At 41.2% G+C, this 21,551-nt stretch overlaps 1 protein-coding gene across 3 annotated transcripts in view; it reads right to left on the minus strand.

The window, feature by feature from the left end:
- The window catches only part of RORA (RAR related orphan receptor A), an 890,206-nt gene that overhangs the window by 340,371 nt on the left and 528,284 nt on the right, over nt 1–21,551 (minus strand). The window contains exon 2 of one of the 3 annotated variants that reach the window (XM_043989394.1): nt 15,956–16,039. The exons of the other annotated variants lie outside the window; for them this stretch is intronic. Coding sequence (XP_043845329.1) covers nt 15,956–16,039 — 84 coding nt within the window. The remainder of the gene's footprint in view (nt 1–15,955; nt 16,040–21,551) is intronic. 3 annotated transcript variants of the gene reach the window in all.

Consider the following 21,551-nt stretch of genomic DNA (forward strand, 5'->3'; position numbering starts at 1 on the left):
AAAAAAGAGTTTTGGTAAAAAATTATAGCATGCTAGTATTATTTCTCTTATCATGTTCTTGGTATCATTTCTACACATTTTTGTTTATATTATATCTCCTACCAGATATCCTTACTGACCCACAATCACATGTTAAGTAGAGATACATGATATAAGGACCCTTGGTAAGAAATAATCTTGTCAAAGCCAGTTTCAGGTCTTGAGGACCCTGTATAGAAATTAATACAATTCTGCTTGTGGCATCAGGTTAGGGGGCATACCATGGAAATACCTTGAAATGAGGTCCTTCTGTAGGCCTACTTATTTCTCCCTGTGTACTGGAGAGAAACACCACTGGACCTCTGCACAGGCTATCTTCTCTCCCTTCTGGTTTCTGCCTCTTGAAATCCCTTACTCCCTTCAAGAATTAGTTCCAATGAAAGTCCTCTCCTTAGTGGTTAATTAGTCCCCAAGAAATTACTTTGTATTTAATTTGTAATTTTTTTCCTTTCCTTTGTATCCCCTGTGCCTAAGGTGTGTGTGTGTGTGGGGGGGGGTGATTTATGGGATCAGGTGCTCAGAAGGGCTATGTAACCAGAGACTTATAATGTCTTGTTTGAGCTGAAAAATGAAATCCAAAACACAATTTAAAAATCCATTTTATAGTGAAAGCATACAGTAGATGTTTAATAAGAGTATGTTCAATTGATTGGAATTGAATTTAACTTCCTTATGTGGGGGAGAAAAGATGGAACAGGAGAAACCTAGCTCATATTCTTTTCTATTATAGGGAATAGCATCACTGAAGGGTTCCAAGGTAGTTACAAATTTGATATTGAACTTAGGCTAAACCACTCTACTTTATGGGGAAATAATAATCCTTCAAAGCACTACTTTCAGCATATCACGATTCTCTCAAAAAATGTCAATGGTTCCTCATTGCCTACAAAGCAAATACAGAATGTAGTATGGTTTTTTGAGTAATGTATTCACCATGCCTGTGCCCTGTGTCCCAAATCACTTAATTATCTTTGAATATTTAATACAAAGAGAAACAGTGTGGCATAATGTATAGAGAGTTGTTCTTGAATCTAGGAAGAAGTAGGTTCAAATCCTGACCCTAACACATGATGGCACCTTGGGCAAATCATTTATCTTCTTAGTGTTCTTGGAAACTCTCTAATACAATAAGTTGCAGAGAAAATGCCAAATGGTATTGGTAGAGGGAGTTTCTCCACCTGGGAGTTCCTTTTACTTTTTTTTTAGTGAGGCAATTGGGGTTAAGTGACTTGCCCAGGGTCACACAGCTAGTAAGTGTTAAGTGTCTGAGGCCGGATTTGAACTCAGGTACTCCTGACTCCAGAGCCAGTGCTCTATCCACTGCGCCATCTAGCTGCCCCTCCTTTTACTTTTTTTAATACAAGTCACAATGTTCTTATGAAATGTGAATCAATGTGCCTGCACACACAATGTGCTTAGACATAGTATATTTTAAACCATAATAAATGGATTCACTTCACTTGATGTTCCTGCTAGTTATAGCAACACAATACAAAACAGAAATTTACTTGGAATCAAGTAACATGAGCAGGAGAAGTCTCATGAATTTTGTTGTTTTTCAAGAGAATTGGCCAGACCAAAACAGCTGTAAAGAAGGACAGATAAAACCAGAAAAGGTCTTGTTCCTTCTTTACCTGAGTTACCATCATGCCAGGATCTTGGGAAGCAAAACATTCTGTCTCCACTGAGTCAAGAGAATTGACTGCAATCGTTGAGTCTTACTGTTTAAGCACACACTCACTCAAAAAAGGCAATTCACAGAACAAAAAAAGAAAACAAAACTAGACATCCTGGTTTGGACTTTCTCTGAAGGAAATTTTAAAATGTATTTCTCTCATTAGATCTACTTGCTGTAACCTGGTTCCTGGCCCAAACACCCAAATCCCCAAATTCATGTTTCCCAAAATATTACATTCAAATATCTCCTCCAATTAAGCCCTGGATTAGTAAGAGATGAGACTTTAACTGTAGGTTCACATTAGTTTCTCTTCCTAAATTTCCCATTGCTTCTTACTGTAAGGGTTACAGAGTCACTGAATACTCTGGGTTATGATTTCCCACTTTTCATGCTTCCTTTAATTGAAAAGGACAGCCCAAACCTAGAAGAGAATTCTATTTTGTGGTCTCAGGGATACTCTCCTAGCAGGTTAATTGAACCTGTAGATTGGATGGATTAAATATGCTAGTATAAATGTTAATTCTTGACATTTCAATTGGAGGTATGGAAGCAGCAGGTTGGTGGTTGGGTTCTGGTAGCTTATATATTTTATTAAGTATTTGTATTAATCCCAAGATTACAGAATGATACTCTTGGTAAACTCAGTATTGATTTATTATTAATAGAAATTTGCTTTAAAAATTTTTATTTCACCATGTCACATTTATGGATATTTATGTGTGTGGGGAAGACAAATTAGAGGAATAAACTCACACTCAGTAAAGATACAGATAGTTTTTATAAAAATTGATTTTTAGGGGCAGCTAGGTGGCGCAGTGGATGGAGCACCGGCCCTGGATTCAGGAGGACTTTAGTTCAAATCCGGCCTCAGACACTTGACACTTACTAGCTGTGTGACCCTGGGCAAGTCACTTAACCCTAATTGCCTCGCCACCCCCCCCAAATAAAAAGAATTTTAGAGAATATATTAGAGATGTATCTACTGCAACAGATATGAAAATTGAGATTTAGAGACATTCTCATGGTCATATAACTATTTTAGTAGCAAGGAAAAGCAGAGCTGAGAACCCAACCAAGTTAATGGACTGGGCATTTTCAGAAGCCAAGAAAGATGCCCTAAAATGTACTTGAGAGGTGGTATGGTGTGGTAGAAACAGCACTGGATTTGAAATAAGGATACCGAAGGTTCAACAACTAGTTTTTCCCTTTTCTAGCTATGTAACCATGGACAAGTCACTTAACTTATACACTGGGGACAACTTTCATACTGCCTTGTAAGGATCAAGTGCAAAAAGGTAGGAGAAATCATTTTGTGGTTGGAAAACACTTTTTAAGCATGTGGGAGGTAGCATGGTTTAATTCATTGAAACCTGAAAGACTTCGGTTGAAATCTTACCTCTGACCCGTATCAGCTACATGACCCTGGATAAATCATCTAGACTCTCAGTATTGTAGGTAACACTCTAAGATGGGCATCCTTAATCTTTTATATGTCATAGACCTCTCAGCAGTTTGGTAGGGCCTATGGATCTCAAGATAATGTTTTTAAATGCATATTTTTTTAAAAAGGACTACAAAGGAAATTAATGATATTGAAATATAGTTATCAAAATATTGACAAAATCAAATCCATGGAGTCCCTGAAATCTGGGATTAAAAATCCCCATTAACATTATAAATTATAAAGAAGATGCCAACATGAATTGGTACAGGGAGTTTTCTCATCAGGGAGTTCTCTATAGGAATGAAATCACAAGACCAGGCCCCATCTCATTCCATATATAAACACGGAATAGTGACTAGAGTTAACTGTGAAGCCTTGTAGGCAGGAAGAACTGGATTCAAATTTTACCCCTGACAGATTGTGTTATCTTGGGCAACTCACTTAAACCCTCAGTACCTCAAGACATTTTCTAAGACTTACCTTACCTTAACTGTTAGTTACAGATGAGTTGATCATCTGCATTGTTGGAGGCAATCTCCCCTCACCAATGCAATCACAAATCTGAATACGGTGCAAATTTATCAATTATATGTATGAATATATCATTATGGATTTAAAATGGCAAATTCATATCTTAGCAGAGAAAAATATAGGTTAAAATATGGGAAACTTACTGCTACTGATAAAATAATGCAAGTACCATAGCAGATGGTACATCATCATCCCTTGAAAAAATTAAGATTAAGTTCCTCTCTCTCCCACTCGATTACAAACTACATGAGTGCAAGGGGCATATGCTCCACTTTAAAAAAAAAATCTGTAATTATACCTAAGTCAATGGTGAGGACATGGTACATGCTCAATAGATTGTTGCTGATGGATTGCTAATAAGCAGTTATTTCTTGGGGGAAGAGAAAGGTCTTTCTCCTGGGTTCAGGTTCCCAATGACTTTCAAGTTGCTGCAGACCTGCTTGGGGAGATGTACATCAGAAATGCTCAGAAGCATCATGGAGCTCACTGAAGTGGCCCTATCTCCTAATTGGTCTCTCTGCTTCGCATCTCTCCCCTCTCCAATCCATCTTCCACCCAGCTGTTAACTTGATATTCCTATTGCAAAGGTCTGACTGTGTCACTTCTTCCCTGTCGCCTTTAGAATAAAACACTAATTCCTCTCTCTAGTATTTAAAGCCTTTCATTCATAATCTGGTTGCAACCTCCTAGTCTGGCTGCGGCCCATCTTGCCCTGCCGATGGCATGTTAGTTACATTCTGGTGAAAGGGGTCTGCTTGCTGCTACCATGTACAAAACATTGATTTTTCATTTCTCTGTCTTTGCGTAGGCTGTGCCTCCCACATGGAATGTTCTTTCTCACCTCTGCCTCTTGGCATCTCGGGCTCCCTTCAAGGTTGAGCTCAATAGCTACCTCATCTAGTAGGGTTTCCTTGATTCATTTAGTTACTAGGATTCTCACCCCACCAAATGACTTTGTATTTACTTGGCATATATATATTTTTTGCATACACTGTTATCTGCATATATATTGCCTCCTCCAAGTATAACCTAAGATCCTTGTAGTTTTTCCACTGTGTCCCTCCCCCCCCTCCCCACCTTGTATTCCCAGTACAGTGGGAATGTACTGGGCCTGCAGTACATTCTGTTCTGTGTATGTACTGGCACATAGCACCAGTTCCTGGCCCATGGCAATGGATGAATGGATGCGTTTTGGCCTGCTTTGAATGCAGTGTAAAATTTTCTTTTCATCAGACCAATGTGTCATTGATATGCTCTGGTTCATCAGCCTCCCAACTAAATCCCAAAATTCATTTTCACCAATCAATTAATCAACACTAAAATGTCTCCAATTAAACTCTAGATTAACATGTGCTGAGGCTTCCTTTTAATTGCAGATTAAGATTAGCTTCCCGAGTTTTTCCAGTGCCGTTGCTAGGACTTGTAGTGAATCACTTTGCTTTGAGCCTGGGGTGAAGGATCATCAGACCTTAATGTAGCTCTCTGCCTAGCTAGCAAAAGGAACCATCAGGGATGATTACTGGATGTTGCTGCAGGGCAGGATCCCTTGTCCTATTCAACAGGGGCTCTGTGCTCTATTACTGATGGAGATTGATTCCCTAAGACTCCTGGGTATAAGAGATACCTTGTAGTCTCATCCATGGCATAGCTTTGCTTGGCACTTAATGATCCCTTCTAAGATATCTCCTTCTGCTTTTAGGATTAATTCCTGGGCAAGAGGAAGCAACATTTTTTCTTTTTTTTTGAGGCAACTGGGGTTAAGTGACTTGCCCAGGGTCACACAGCTAGTGTTAAGTGTCTGAGATTGGATTTGAATTCAGGTCCTCCTGAATCCAGGGCCGGTGCTCTATCCACTGCACCACCTAGCTGCCCCAGGAAGCAACATTTTAATGGGGGAAGGAGTTCCTCTTCTCTTAGAGGCAGCTAGATAGCTTAGTGGATAGGGCTCAGGAAAGACCTGAGTTCAAATCCTGCCTCATACACTTTACTGCTGTGTGAACCTGTAAAAGGGTCTGCCAGTCTCAGTTTATTCACTTGTGAAATGGTTATAACAATATTACCTACTTGATGGTGTGGTTGTAAAGATCAAATGAGATAACAGACTTTGTTTTGCTAATCTCAAGGTGTTGTATAACTGCTAAGTATTGCTATTATTGTCCCATCTCCCATCATCCCTACCACAATTTTATCTTTAAAAAGACAAAGTCTCAGCAGGAGCCAGAAGTGCATGCCTAGGGCAAGGGTAAATATCTCTTGGTCCTGACTTTTTGGTACATTGGGCTAAAACTCTGGGCTATGTCCACACTTGTCAGTGATGTCAAGGAGGAAAGATGATTATTGTCATTATTTTTATGGGATAAAGGCAATTTATGATCTCCCATTCCCCAAATTCCCAGTTCCCTCTGAAGACTTCCCTCCTCACCCCTGCCTTTCAGGACCTCTGGTTTAGGTTGGAGCAGAGCTAAGGTACCACCTGATCCCACCAGTGAATACAGTTAATAGTATCTTTCAAAAAAAATAGTATCTTTCTTCCTTTCTTCTTCCTTCTCTCTCTCTCTCTCTCTCTCTCTCTCTCTCTCTCTCTCTCTCTCTCTCTCTCTCTCTCCACCCCTCCTCCTGTATTTTCTTACTGGTAGCCATATGGTATCTCCTCTAGTAGACTCTGAATTCTCTGAGGGTAGGGACTGTATTGTTTTCCTGTTTATATCCTCAGTGTCCTCCAGTGATAATAACCACAACCTATCTATTCCTGACCAGCTTATGGAGGGAACAAACATTTGATTCATGAGATCACAGGTCCATTTGAGTGATTTCGTACCCCAAGTGCCCAGAACAAGGCCTGGAACATAGTGTGAGTGAGCTTAAATGAAAGAAGAGCAAAAAGTGGAGGGAAAAAAACTCAAACTTTTTCTTCATTTAATTCAGATTATAATCATGTTCCCCCAGGTTAGTTACAAAACTGCTCTTGGCTTTAAGGGGGAAGCCTAAATATTTAGGGAAAGCGAACCAATTCCTCCTTTTTTTTTTTTTTTTTTTGGATATGTTTCCTCAGATTCCCTTTTTGACTAGCAACTTGCATCATATGAATAGTATTTGCACCCATGCTGCCATGGACTGAGCTCCTACTCAAGTGCTAACCAACCTCTCCCACCTTTGGTAGGTTTCTAGAGCCTCGATTCAGTGGCTACCATAGCACTTTGCACAAAGCAGGTATTTAATGAATGTTGAATCATGTGCCCACCATAATTTCTCTCACCATATTATTTCTTCTATCATTTCACCTCCTTTCTTTTCTAAACCCCTCCTCCCCCAAGGGCTTCTTGGTTTTGCCTTCATTGTTAATAGTAACATGAATCTGTACTGATGGGATTTCCAGATTATTCTGGTCTATGCTGTATAAGATGAGACTTCCCACTGAGCCCCCGGTGGCACTATTGGTATGCTTTAACTTGATGGGACTGACTTAGCTAATGGGATTCTCTCTTCAGTTGTTTGACTATGTTAATGTTGCTAGAAGAAAAAATGGCTTTTCCTATATGTAAGCTGTTTTCAAATTTGCGTAGGGGTTCTTCTTAACAGATTTGCAGTTTTCTTCCTATGGAGATATCACAATTACATGTTCTTTTTTTCCCCTTATAAAAACTAATATCATGCTAGGCGCCCCATCAGGAATACTTAGACAGATTTAGCTCCCATAAAAATCAGTCTTGAATATTTCTAATCTAGGCTTTAGGACCTCCTTTCCTTGCTTTCTTCTTCCCCCACCTCCACCTCCTCTCTCCACTTTCTTTCACCCCCCCACCCCCAACACATTTATATCTACCTAGAAGCAGATCAGAGCCAACCTATTCCCCAGGGGGAAACAATGGTCTCTTTTCCTATTAATGAACGGTATGTTGTTGCAGATTCATGTAGGGTTTAATTTAATAAACACAGAAAGATGAATATGCTTCTGGGATATTAAACCTCTTTGGGTCTGAAATTAGTGACGCAGAAGAAAAGCAGCATTTGGCTGAATCTTGTGAAGCTGTCCACTCTCTTATAGCTGGGTCCTTGGTAGTGATCTGATAAAGCATGGGTTTGGGGCCATTTTAATCCTCTTATTTAATTTCTGTGTTTGACCCTGTGTGCCCTGGAAATGGTCAGATCTGCAGTCATCAGCTGTCCTTCAGAGCTGCCTGCATCTGGGCTGCCTCATCTTACCCTACTTTATTCCTCTTGGGCTGGCCCCTTCCTGCCTCTCCTGAACCCCATCCACCGCTTCACCTGTCCTCCATCTTTGCCCAGATGCCAAGTTGGTACTTCCAGAAGAAACATATACAATAGAATAGGACAGGAGAATTCTTTGATCCTCAGGTGTGGCTGATATTACATGCTGTAAACATTGGCAAATAATTATTGCTTTAATTCAATGTGTAAAGCAGAATTTATTATTCCCTCAGCCTACTTGTCTTCGAAACTTCTCTACTTCTATGCAGTGGCCCAGTTTTCAATCTAAGATTCATCACTGGCTCTGCACTCTCACTCACTCCACATTTCCCATCAATTGCCAAATTTTGTTTTTACCACCATACGTACTGCATGTTCCATTCTCTCCACTTACTTACCCTATCACCCTAATTCAGTCCCTTATCACCTCTTGCTTTAGACTGCTGCAATAGCTTCTTAACTGACCTCCCTGACTCAAGCCTTTTCCCTGTCCTATCCATCCTACATATAGCCACCAAAGAGATTTTTCCTAAATTTCAGATATGATCATTTTAAAACTCTCCCTCTCCCCACTCAACAAACTCCATTGGCTCCCTCTTATTTCTAGGGGCAAATAAAAACTTTTCTGTTCATCATCTAAAATTCCTTAGAGACTTGTCCCATCCTACCTTTCCCCTCACACATTATTCTCCTTCATACTCTCTGTGGCCCAGTCAAACTGGCTTTCTGGTTATTCCTCACACCTGACATCCCATCTCTGGTCTCCCTTCCTTTATACTTGTGGATTTGAATGCCTGCAATGCCTTCCCTACTGCCTTGGGGAACCCCTTATTTCCTTCAAGGCTCAGATCATTAGTGTATTCTACATGAAATCTTTCCTAATTCCCCCAATTTCGAGTGCCTTCCCTCCCTAAATCACCCAACATTGATTTTAAATATATGTATATATCTGCATGCTATATCCACCAATAGAATGTAAGCTGCTTGCGGATAGGGCCTGTTTAATTTTTATCTTTGTATTCCAGTGCCTAGCCCCCAGAAGTCATGCTTATTGATTGATACATTGCCTACTATGGGCCAGGCACTGGGCTAGATACTGAAACTGAGTCTTGACTCCAAATCTAGCGCTTACTGACCTTGTCACATTGCTTAGACCCACACTGCTCACTCCTTTGAATTAAATCAACAAGTATTTTACTAAGTTTATTATATACTGAGAAGTGGGGGAAGCAAACATAAAAAGGACACAGGCCCTGTCTTCAAGGAGCTTACAACTGACATGAGGTGATAATATGCATACCTAAATCGGATACAAATTAAAATAAAAGTATACAAAAAAGTACACATGATGCGCTATGAATTGAAGAAGAGACTAGAATGAGCTGGAAGATAAGCAATATTTCCATGCAATTGAACTGGGCTTTAAAGGATGGTTATAGCATTAAAGATCCTAGTGAAATTACAAATGTCATATGAGGGGGCAGCTAGGTGGCGCAGTGGATAGAGCACCAGCCCTGGATTCAGGAGGACCTGAGTTCAAATCCGGCCTCAGACACTTAACACTTACTAGCTGTGTGACACTGGGCAAGTCACTTAACCCCAATTGCCTCAGCAAAAAAAACCCCCCAAAACAACAAAAAAAACCAAACCCAAATATCATATGAGAACGGTAGCAAATTGGGTGATTATAAACCATTGATATCTCAATTTGGTTTTATTTGCCACATTTCCTAACCAGTTACTCAGGAAGGCCTGGAAGGATGGGCCAAAAAAGGAGGCAAGTTTGGATGGAACCAGAAGAGGTCAGGAAAGACCCTGATCATTGGTGGCTGGCTAGGAGAGGTGGTACAGTGGGTGCCTTAGGAAGCTAGGCAGAAGTACCATAGCACTGAGTATCTGGCCAGGACCAGCAAAAATAGGAGAGGCTACCAAATGAAAAAAAAAAAGTAAGACAACAAAGTTGACCCTTCCTGATCTGTTTTATCTAGGATCAGGCCTTGATTAGATCTACTTGTGCCTAAATACCAAGTTCACAATTTCCCCTATTTGTCTTCTGACAGTGTTATCACAAATTTGAAATATATCTGCTTTTAAATTCACTCTTCACCAGGCACACTAAACTGAGTTGGGCACTACCAGAAATACCAGTATGGCCAGAAAGGCAAGTGGATACTTTGCCATTAGGCAATGATTGGTAATGTCAATGGATAATATGGCTCTGGAGTTGATTTTATGGGGGGGGGGGCAGGGAAGGGAACCTAATGGCCTATCTAAAATTTCCAAATCAGGTCTGTTCCAAAATAGAAAAATGAAATGCTCAAGTACTCAGAACCACCCAGTCTATTGGCATGGAACTTAGAGCTCAGGAGAAAACAGAGATAATATAGTATGAAATGGGAGGCAGCAGGGCATAATAGAGAAAGTAAACACTTCAGAGTAGGAGTCTAGAGACCTGAGTTTCTGGTCCCATCTCAAGTGGTTGTGGAACACTTGGCCAAGTGGCTTCTCCCTTCTCCAGGCCTCAGTTTTTCTCATTTGTAAAATTAGAAGGTCAACCAGATGGCCTATTTTGTTTTTCTGGATACATGATTCCATTGGTGTAGGGAGCTTGCTGATCAGGACCTCCCTTCCCCACCACACACACACTTCAGAGGAGAGGAAATTGTTTTACATTTTACAGTCCTGGAGAGTTGGCTGGGACACCAAGAGATGGTGACTTGTCCTGGATCAGCCAATCAGTATGTCACTTGAACTCAGATCTCCCTGCTTCCTGAGGATTGCCTTTTAGCTAGTTTATATGTATAAAGTACTTCACAGATGTTATCTCATTAGATCCTTACAATAATGCTGTGATGTAGGTTTTTTTTTCCTCATTTTCAAAGATGAGGAACTGAGGATGAGAAAGTTTAAGAGATTTAATCGGAGTTCCACAGCTAGGCAGGATTTAAATTTAGGTCTCCCTTACTCCAAGCTATTTCTCTTATATGATTTATTATTATTTATTTTTTTTGAGGGGCAATGAGGGTTAAGTGACTTGCCCAGGGTCACACAGCTAGTAAGTGTCAAGTGTCTGAGGCCGCATTTGAACTCAAGTCCTCCTGACTCCAGGGCCAGTGCTTTATTCACTGCACCACCTAGGTGCCCCCCTCTTATATGATTTATACAAGAGTTAAAATTCTATTCCCTAAATTTTGGTGGTATGTATGAAGGAAATCAGAGATATATACATGTACCAGGCTTCTCCATCTATTGTGATACTCGGGTTAAAGGAATTAATGTAATTGCTCCTCATCCAGCAGAGCATATTGAAAAATGAGTCTTTTGTTAAGTGCATCAGAATCTAGGTACTCTCCTCTAATTACCATGCTGAATTCGGGACAATCAAACAACCATCTCGGGAGCTTAAGAAGATGAGAAAAATACCAAAAGCTGCATCAGTTGTTGAGCCTTCAAACAAGGAGGGAACCTGAGACTGTAGAAAGGACGTCAGATTTGCAGTCAAAAACCTGGGTTCAAATTCTTGCTCCGATACTTCCTCCCTACATGACCTTGGGTAAATCACGTGGCCTCAATTTCCTCTTCTATAAAATGAGGGGGCGGGGTGGGGTTGGACTGGATGAGCCTAGTGGGCTCCTTTCCGCTCTAAATCTATGATTCTAAGAGATAACAGAAATCTTATTTCAAATGATCTAAATGACAGCACATTAATACAAATGGATCACCACTCCCCAACAAAAGCACACCTGGAGTATCTCCCCACTCTCGCCGAATCCTTGAATATTGAATCTTGAAAAAGAAATTGACGTGCCCTTTAATCCAATAGTCGATATCAGCCTCTATTGGGTAGACTATTGATTTAAGACTCAAGCGTAGCCTCCAGCTAGAAAAGTCTAACGCAAACACGCCGTCCATCTATTGATACATATCACCTGTATTTGTTTCTTCGGCAAGAAACAATTATAAAGCACTTCATTGGATGGGGACTGCCGGAGCAGGAGGATCGATGTAGTTAATACAGGTAGAGCTACATTTTCAAGGATTTTTGATCTGGCTTTACCCCATCACTAGGAACAGGCTTGTTAACTTTTGCAGGTTGCAAAGTTTCTCTAACGGGGGATTAGGCTATTGTGTTTTTTTCCCACGAAAAAGGGCCTTTCTCCAGATTCACATAAAAGGGTTAAACACCTCCAGCACCCGAGGAGAAGCCTCTCTCTTCATTAGCTTTTCCTCTGCCACTCATTAACTTGGAGTCAAATCTAACTCCATAACAAAGCCTAATTACCTAGTTGCAGACAAGTGTCTGTATTTGGTGGTTGTGCTGCAGAGTGACAACAGGATAAATTAGCAGAGCTAGAAATTAAATCATATTAAGTACGCTTTAATGTTTCAGACACGAAGCCCTCCGCCTGGCAGTCTGCACAGCAGGCAAGACATTACTCTCTCCATGTTTGGCTTCCCCAGGGACTGCATAAAGGCAGAATAGGGATGGAAAACCGAGTTTTCTAAAGAGAGACAGCTCCATTGAGCGAGGCGCGAGAGCCAAGAAAAAGGCTTGTCAAAGCTTTCCTCCCGAATTTGGATACCTGCTTCCTCTCTTGGAGCTCACATTGTTCTTGGCACTGAAAATGACTGCTGTCTCTCCCTATGCTGCAAGTACCCCCCTGGAAATCTTTTTTAAAAAAGAGACACTGCTGGGTAAACGCCTTCTTGTTGTTCTCCGGGAGCTGTGTTAATTCCTTAAATTGTATTTCCATTCCCATGGCTTTGCAAACCAGGCGTTCTATTTAGAGGTTCACGTTAAAACACACCCCAGAACTCAAAGCAAAAAAAAAAATAATAACAATGTACAGGGTGAGTTTTTTTTTAAGTTCAAAGAACTTTGTAAACATTAATTAATCAATTCCCCCTTCCGCCCCCGACCCTTTACAACACTTGTGAGGTATGAATTACCCCCATTTTATAGATGAGAAAATTGAGGTGGGGAGGGAGAATTACTCGTCCCAAGCCATAAATTGAGTTATAGTCAAGGCTTTAATGGGAATTTTGGATCCCTAGACCCTCTGATCACCTGTCCTGCCGTTTTTCTTGTTTAGGTGGATTGTCAAAGCATCTGCATGGGAGGGAGGGGGTGTGGAGTGCTAAGGATTCTGAGCAAAACTTTCTCTCTGGTTCGGTCATAAAAGCTTCCTCCAGTTCAGACCAAGTGCTATTTCCCGTGCATTTTTTTTTTTTTTTTTTTTTTTGCCTCTTGGCAATAGGGAGTGCATTCCTTCCAAACAAAGGAAAGTGACTGGGATCAAAGGCTCACCTGACAGGCCGTTTAAATGGCCAAACCTGTCAAACACACTTCTCTCTAATAAGTATCCCAGATCCACAAGCTGCGGTTTTATGGGCTTAGCCCTGACTGCTAAGGAAGGAATCCTCAATGAGCATGGGCTGCATCAGCAGCCCCAGAAGGCAAGGGGGAGGCAGGAGCTGCTTAAGGGAGATGCCGCTCAGGACAATTTTGGAGGGGAGAAAGAAGGATTAACAGGCCACTGAATTATGTAACTTTTCAACATAAAATCTGAAAGTTGTTATCATTCATCCATGAGCTTCTTAGCTGGTAGGCACTTAGTGGGAAGCTATATCTAAAAGGTTTCTCTCAAACCTTCTCTGGAAATGGAGCCAACCTTAGCTGACCTTGAAGTGACTAACCACTTTACCAAGGAATTATGTGCCATCAATTACATTTCATAATCCTAAATTGAATGAATTGCCATGTTTTCCCAATTTATTAAATCATCCTTGCCTGCACACCCAGCTATAGGGAAACTTTCCACAGTATTCATATTCTGGAAGGAGGTTTATTCTTCAATCAATCAACATGTTTTTATTAAATGTCTCCTGTGTGTCAGACACTTTTCTAGCCATGGAGGATGAGAAAAAAAGAAGCCGTTTTTGCTCTCAAGGATCTTACATTTACTTGACTGAAGGAGACCATATGGACATTTATATAAGTACATTAATTCAAGATAATTGGGGGCAGTGCTATGGGGGGAAAGCACTGGTGTCTGGGAGTCAGGAAAGACTTCATGTAGAAGGTGAGGATGTTAATCTAAGTTTGTGATGTTTAGATTTCTCCCCTTCTCCCAAAGCAGGACTACTGGATAGTTCCCAAATACCTAGTACGGTATATGAAATATCAATGTGTGTGTGTACGTGTGTACGCATTTCTCTCTCTCTCTCTCTCTCTCTCTCTCTCTCTCTCTCTCTCTCTCTCCCCCTTTTTTTTAGTGAGGCAATTGGGGTTGTGACTTGCCCAAGGTCACACAGCTAATAATTGTTAAGTGTCTGAGATCGAATTTGAACTCAGGTCCTCCTGACTCCAGGGCCAGTTCTCTATCCACTGCGCCACCTAGCTGCCTCGTGTGTATGCATTTCTTACAGAAGTAGCTCCAGAAGCAACCTTATTGGTACTTCATTAAATGGACCATAGCTCTCTGTGTTTGTTGGGGATAGGGTTAATGAGAGGCTGGCATGATGAACTGAACTGGAATCACCATCAGATTCTGAAGTGGAAAGGATGTAATCTAGTACCTTCATTTTACAGATGCGGAAACTGAGGCCAAGTGATTTACCCAAGGCCACATAGGGAGAAAGTATCAGAGTAAGCATTTGAACCAAGGTCACACAATTTGAACCTACGTGTCATGACTCCAAATGTAATGCCTCTTTCTCTATATCTGAGTTTATTTTTCCATAAAGTCAACTTCCAGACCCCCTTTCTCTGCCACCTGTCACACCCTCCTCCCTAATCCTCCCCAAAGTTTCCCTTTTCAGACTGTGGGTAGAAGAGTATATTCTGTGGGAGTGCAGAACCTGGGAATCCATGAAACCTTGTAAATATGTTCTGCCACATATTCCCTATCACAAAGCACCCAAAAGAGGCATTCCTTTAAAAAGACTTAGGTGTGGTGCCCTTCAGGTTGCAGCTTCCTACAAGTAGCATTGTTCAACTAATAACTTAGTTTTATTTGGTATTGCACAGAAGAAAACTATTCTAAAGGGGGGAGGAAATAATTAGTAACCATTTCTTAATTTCCATCACTACATGGAGTTGAAAGAAACAATTTGTCATATAGGTTACCAGATACTATCAGGATTCATGAGTTACTAGGAAAAATAGCTAAAAATAAAGGATTACTTTGACAATGTCCCACACCCCACCAAAAAGAAAACAAAACCCATCAGAAAGTCCAAATCAGAAGACAACAATTGGTTAGACTGGATGCTCTTGGTCTGGGTGCTCACTTGGTAACCAAATGTTCCATCCAGCAAGCAAAGAGAATGATAGTGAATTAAAGAACTCGGAAAATTGACTGTTTTGGGAATTCGAGTGCCTTTCTTTACCCCCAATGAACCAAAAAGCTTGGGAATCCACTCATCCTAACCTTGCATGCCCCTGTACTCTGGACAAGGAAATTGTTAGCAAAGCTTCCCAGGCTGATCCCTTGAGGGGGGAAAATAAGTCTACTCGCCTCAGAATTAGCATGCCCATGCCCTATTTTGGTCCTTCGGAGCCATTCATTTTAGTGATCAGGACCAGTACCGTCCTCAGCATGTTTACCAATACACCAAAAGGCACGCAGCCCTCCGCAGCCACCAGCTTACTGAATTAAATGTAGCTGATCTGTAACCCTAAGTCATCTATTCATCCTCTAACTGTGCTCCTCCAAGCAGCCAGTAGCACCGGCATGTGCAGGGAAGGAGAATTCATGCTTTGCCACAGTTCAGTAAGCTGAATCCCAAAGCTTTGGGTAGTCTGGCTGCAGTGGCAAGTCACAGTTATATAACCCACTGAGCTGAATGGCTCCCCGAGGGGAGAAAATGAGCACACAAAGAAGGAAAGGGGGGGGGAGAGAAAGAGAGAGAGAGAGAGAGAGAGAGAGAGAGAGAGAGAGAGAGAGAGAGAGAGAGAGAGAGAGAGAGAGAGAGAGAGAGAGAGAGAAAAGGAGCAGGAAAAGCATGATAAGAGTAATGTTAAGAAAACAGACTTTTAAAACTTCCAGTACCTTGTGATTTTGGAGAGGTTTGTTTCCCGTTTAATGCACTAGTGTTCTTTAATCCTGGAAACCCACACGTTTCAATTTGGTCAGCTGAGGAAAAAAAAAAAAAGAGGCAAACCAATGGAGCCAGGCTTAGCTCCCCTCATAAGAGGGTCTGTGTAGAGTAAAAATATACAGTGTCGTACAATTATCTTTATTCACTGAACTGAACTCAATGACTAAGGGCATGTGAATTAAAGCATTATCACATTCAACTCAAAACCAAGGGAATCTTATTTTATTGAAAGCCTCACATGAGATAGAGTGGAATGCCCTTTAGTTTCTGAACTCTCAATGTGGACAAATGGAAGGAAGGAAAGAAAGGCAAGCCTTGAGGATTAATGTTTTACCAGAAGCTCCTTACAGCTGATCTCCAGAGATTGCAAGATGGACAAATGAGCATCAGTCTTCATTCTCTTTCTTCCCTAAGTTCCATTTGGCTGAAGGACCCTGCACAACTAAATTTAACTGGACACGTTGATGACTTTGGTCAATACAGTCTATTTCTCTGCGAGTATGGGGGTGGGTGGGAGGGAGGTTGGTATTAACATCACACAAAATCTTAGTGGCATAGAATAAAATAATCTGTGAGAAAGTGGCTTCCTTTTTACTTTCAAAAGGTTGTTGTATTGTGTTTTTAAGGAGACAGGGGCCTTGGTTGGGGTTAGGGGGAGGTCACTTAGCAAGTTAGTGTTTAGAAGTGGATTTCAGAGATTTGGCTTTTCTGCTTGAGAAGGGTCCTGAGTCTGGGAATGACTAATGAACCAAGAAGCCCCCACAGAAATGAAGGGTACAATGGTTAGGAGCTGATGAATGCATTGTGCTTCTGAATCTGAGAAGGGCCTAGACTGTGACCACCCTAGGGAGAAACAGGGGAGAAGGGGGCAAGTTTGAAAATGTCAGCTTTCTATAGAGGAGACATTCTTGGCTTGGGTAGGAATAGAGATAGACAGCTGAGCTACGTTTAGCTCTAGGGACCCAGAAAAAAAATAGAGGCTGGGGATTTGGTCCAGGAATTTTAATTAGCTTAGGATAGTTTTAGTGAGCTAGGGTACCATTTAGCCCCGGCTGAATAAAATTCTTTTCTATGCACATTTCTTAGTAGTTGCACCCCTATTTTTTCTATTTCAGTCCAGTGTGTGTGTGTGTGTGCCTAAGTGTATGATGATCATGGTTATAGTGCAAGAGAAGACCTTAAAGACCCTAGACTAATCCCCTCATTTTATAGATGCTCTTTCTACTGTATCACACTGATGGCAGAGGTAGAAAAGGCATACAGTTGTGGCAGTGACCAAAAAAGGGAAGAAAATAAATTAGGGATTGGAACTGGCAAATCTCTTAGGTCTCTGAATCCAGGGCACCAAACAGGTTTAGGGACCAAGAAGGACATAGACTCAAACCACGGATTAGCAATCAACAGGGTATTTTAAATGAAATAAAGGAATAACACTTGGGCCAATGGCAGGGGGCTCTTACATCAGCTCTGAGAAAGATCAGGTGCCCAGATGAAGCTGACAAAACCTAAGGCAGAGAGCAATTCTTTTCCTACAACACACTACTGGCTCAGTGATCTCATCAATATGGGTATTCCCTTCAATGGCCATAGATCACAATTCATCTACACCTTTTCATAAGTATTCATTTAGTCTCATACAGGGTCATCACTTGTCCCCCAATAATAGATAAATAAGGCTTCTCAGCTGCTTATCAGTAACACCTCTCCCCCCAATAATTAACTCTAACTTTTTAAAGCAGGCAGTACATGAAATTATACCAATATTTCTTTATTCATATATTTTGTGCAACACAGCATAATGGATAAAGAGCTTCTCAGAATCAAGAAGACAGGGGTTCAAGTCTGTCTCTGACACATACTGACTGTGTGACTCTAGACAATTCACTTAAGGTCTCAGTGCTCTAGTCTAGGCAACTCTGTCTTAAACTGGAGAAGAGACTGATCCTCATTGCAAGAGGGTGTTTTCTCACCCAGGAGTTCTCTATACTAATGAAATCATAGGTCTAATGCCTATTACCTATGCCATGTGAATGGTGTTTTACAAATGAAGAAATTAAAGCTTATTTTAAAAAAAAATGATTGTCACCTCTTTTCATTGGAGAGATGGAGGATAATGGGGGTGGAGTGCTACGTATGTTGTTAAGAAAGCTGGGTGGCTTTGCTTAACTTTTTTACTTGTTATGAAAGAAACCTTCTTGGGTTGGGGAGAGGGTTGATTGGGGAGAACTGGGGTAGAAATACATCCACATATGACTAGTGCTATCATTTCATTGATATGGGGCACTTCTGGAAGAAGAAATTCCTTGTGCCAATACAGGTCTCATTGTTTTTGAAATTTCTAGTCTTAGAGAGTTGCTTAGAGCAAAGCTTCTTAAACTGAGGGCTAAGACCCCATATGGAGTTAAGTAGCTGAATGTGCGGGTTATGAAAAATTTGGTAATAGTAAAAGGTGATGTGTTCCTCTTTTATATACCTATATACCCAGGGTTGCATAAACATTTCTTGGGGGGAAAATGGGTCTTGAGTGGAAAAAAGTTTAAGAAGCTAGATGGCGCAGTGGATAAAGCACTGGCCCTGGATTCGGGAGTACCTGAGTTCAAATCCGGCCTCAGACACTTAACACTTATTAGCTGTGTGACCCTGGGCAAGTCACTTAACCCCAATTGCCTCACCAAAAAAAAAAAAAAATTAAAAAAAAAAAGAAGCCCTGGCTTAGAGGACTGAGAGATTTAGTGACTTGCCAGTATGTGTCAGAGGTGGGTCCTAAACACAGGTCTTGCTGACTTCAACAGCCAGCACTCTTATACAATTTTTTAAAAGGGGAAGTAAAAATAAAAACCAATTGCTAGCTGAGAGGGTATAGAACACAGACTGGGGAATCTGGACCTAAAGCTAGAACCATTTCCCCCAAGGGAGGTAGAATTCTCCAAGGCCAAGCAAGATCTTTCCCTTTTGGATCCTCTACACTGGAGGCCTCCTTAGAATGAGCTCTCACCTTGCCACCATCAGATCCAAGAGGAGTAACTGCTATAGAGTCATCCAGATCCCACCTTCTCTCCGTCAACCCTCTATCACCCTATAATATTTACTTCCCTCTGTGGATTATTTCCCCTTTATCCTGTGTATATCATGTCTTTCCATAGCTGTTTGTAGGGTGTCTCCCCCATTGGATTGTGAGCTCCCTGAGGGCAGGCACTGTCTTTTGCCTTTCTTTGTATCTCCAGTGCTTAATAAGTAGGAACTTAATAAATGCTTATTGATTGATCACTTGCTGGTGCTCCTGAAAAGGTGCAGCAGAAGGGGAGTGGAAGTCCCCACTACAAGACTTTTTTATCCTTGGGCTTGAAGTAAGACGGAATGTATTTCTGTCAGCCCTGTATGGAATTTGGGAAGGAGATTTCCCCATTGCAACATTGTTATAAAAGGCTGTCAAGGTCTAGAGTAGCATTTGAAAAGCTATGTAGTAGAATAGTAGAAAGTAGCCTGGATGGGGAGAGACCTGGATTCTAGACCTGGCTCTAGCCACAAACTGAGTGAAGGTGGTAAGCAGTTTAACCACTTGAGAGGCTCAGTTTCTTCATCTTTAAAATAAGAGGGTTGACTGGATGAGTTCTAAGTGTCCTGCTTCCTATTTAAAAAAAATCTATGTTTCTCCAATATGGAGCATTTTACTGCCTTTGCCAATGTTATTTGATAAATCACCCAAAGAGTAAGATTCCCAATATTTTCTCTAGGATTCAAAGTGAGCCTAGAACAGAGCTCCCACATTTCTGGTCTCCCCCATTTGGCCCCTGATTCCAATGAACCTGGAAGTTACTGCAGTGGGAAGGGAATCTTGCTTATTCCTCTTACCAGTGGTCAATTACTGTGGCCATGATACTCCTTCCTCTTATGTAACTCCCCTAATGTCCCATGAGCACTTTCCCCATGGAAATTAAGGAAGTTCAACAGTCAAGGATCACTAGAGGATCAACTTTCACTTGATGCCTGTGTCGCCTATACCAAGCAGCTCCAGAATTAAGGAGTCAGTAATCATTTTAAGTAGACTATCAAATAAGTCAATGTATATAACTAGCTGGCATAATTTCCAATAACCAGATGAAGTAAAATATATGTACGAATTCATTCATTCATTCATTCCTTTCAAAACATTATCAAATAACTACTGTGCAAAGCATTATGCTAGGTGCTTGGAGAGAAAGTTAAGATAGGACAAGGTACTACCTGCTGTCTAGTGGGGGAAAAAATACAAACATCAATACCTATAATACAAATATTATATAATAATTACTCTATCATTAAAAACCAATTGCTCTATGAGGTCTTAGGAGGAAGGTTATTGTCAGATAAGGCATCATGGAGGAAGTGGCCCCTGAATTGGGTTTTAAGGGATGGGTAGGAATTTTACACACGAAGGGTGTCTGCAGTCTATGCAAAGCATCACGAAATGCAAGGAGCAAAAGCACGGAGGTGGGTGAGAATGGTCATTTTAGGAGGCTAGAGAGTAGTCCAGTTTGGCTGAAGGAAAGTGTATGAGAAGTGAGATAAGAATGGAAAGGGAGGACAGTGGTTACGGAGGGCTTCTAATTCCAGGCAAAGATTTTTGAACTTTAAAGGGCATACAACAGGGAACTATTGACACTTTCTGAGCAGAGAACATATGACCAGATCTAAGCCTAAGGAAGATTATTCTGCCAGTGGAATGAAGGATGAATTGTAGGGTGGAAAGAATGGAGGAAAGAATACTCGTTCTGAGGCTATTGTAACAGTTAACATAGGTAGTAATGAAACCCATGCTAGGGTTGTGGTACTGGTCATAAAGAAGAGGGAAGGGATATGACAGACATTATGGGGTTGGACTCAATACAACTTATTGCAATTACTAATTAGATATGAGAGGAGAGGGAAGAACCAGAGGGAGGACCAAGGTTTCTAACATGAAAAGCTGAATGAATGGTAGGGCCAAAAGCAAGAATTGTGAAATCAGAAGGAGAAACATTTTAGAGGGAAAGATAATTTGGGCTTGTTGAGTTTGAAGGTCTGATGAGTTAGCCAGTGGAGATCTACACTTATGGAGCTGGAGATGACCTTATACTCCTAAGATAGATCTAGAGTAAAAATGCATATTTGACAGTTATCTGCACAGATGGCAAATGAAGTCTCTCTGTGTGTGTTTGTGTGTGTGTGTGTGTGTGTGTGTGTGTGTGAGACAGACAGAGAGAGAGAGACAGAGAGAGAGACAGAGAGAGAGAGAGACAGACAGACAGAGACAGAGAGAGACAGAGAGAGACAGAGAAACAGAGACAGAGACAGACAGACAGAGGAGAGCGGTGAGTGAGAGGAGGAGGAATAGGAGGGTTAGGGAAGGAGAGAAGGGAAGTAGAAGGAGGGAGGGGAAAGGAAGATGGAAGAAGGGGAGGAGGGCCAAGGACAAATTCTTTGGGGAATATCCACACTTAAGAATTGAAACAGATAAAGAGTCCAGTGAAGGAGACAGGGTGACAGTGTAGGACAGTAAAAACAGTATTGAATTTGAAGTTGGAGGGC

The sequence above is a fragment of the Dromiciops gliroides genome, chromosome 2 (assembly GCF_019393635.1).
Source record: "Dromiciops gliroides isolate mDroGli1 chromosome 2, mDroGli1.pri, whole genome shotgun sequence".
In the NCBI taxonomy this organism is placed as follows: domain Eukaryota; kingdom Metazoa; phylum Chordata; class Mammalia; order Microbiotheria; family Microbiotheriidae; genus Dromiciops; species Dromiciops gliroides.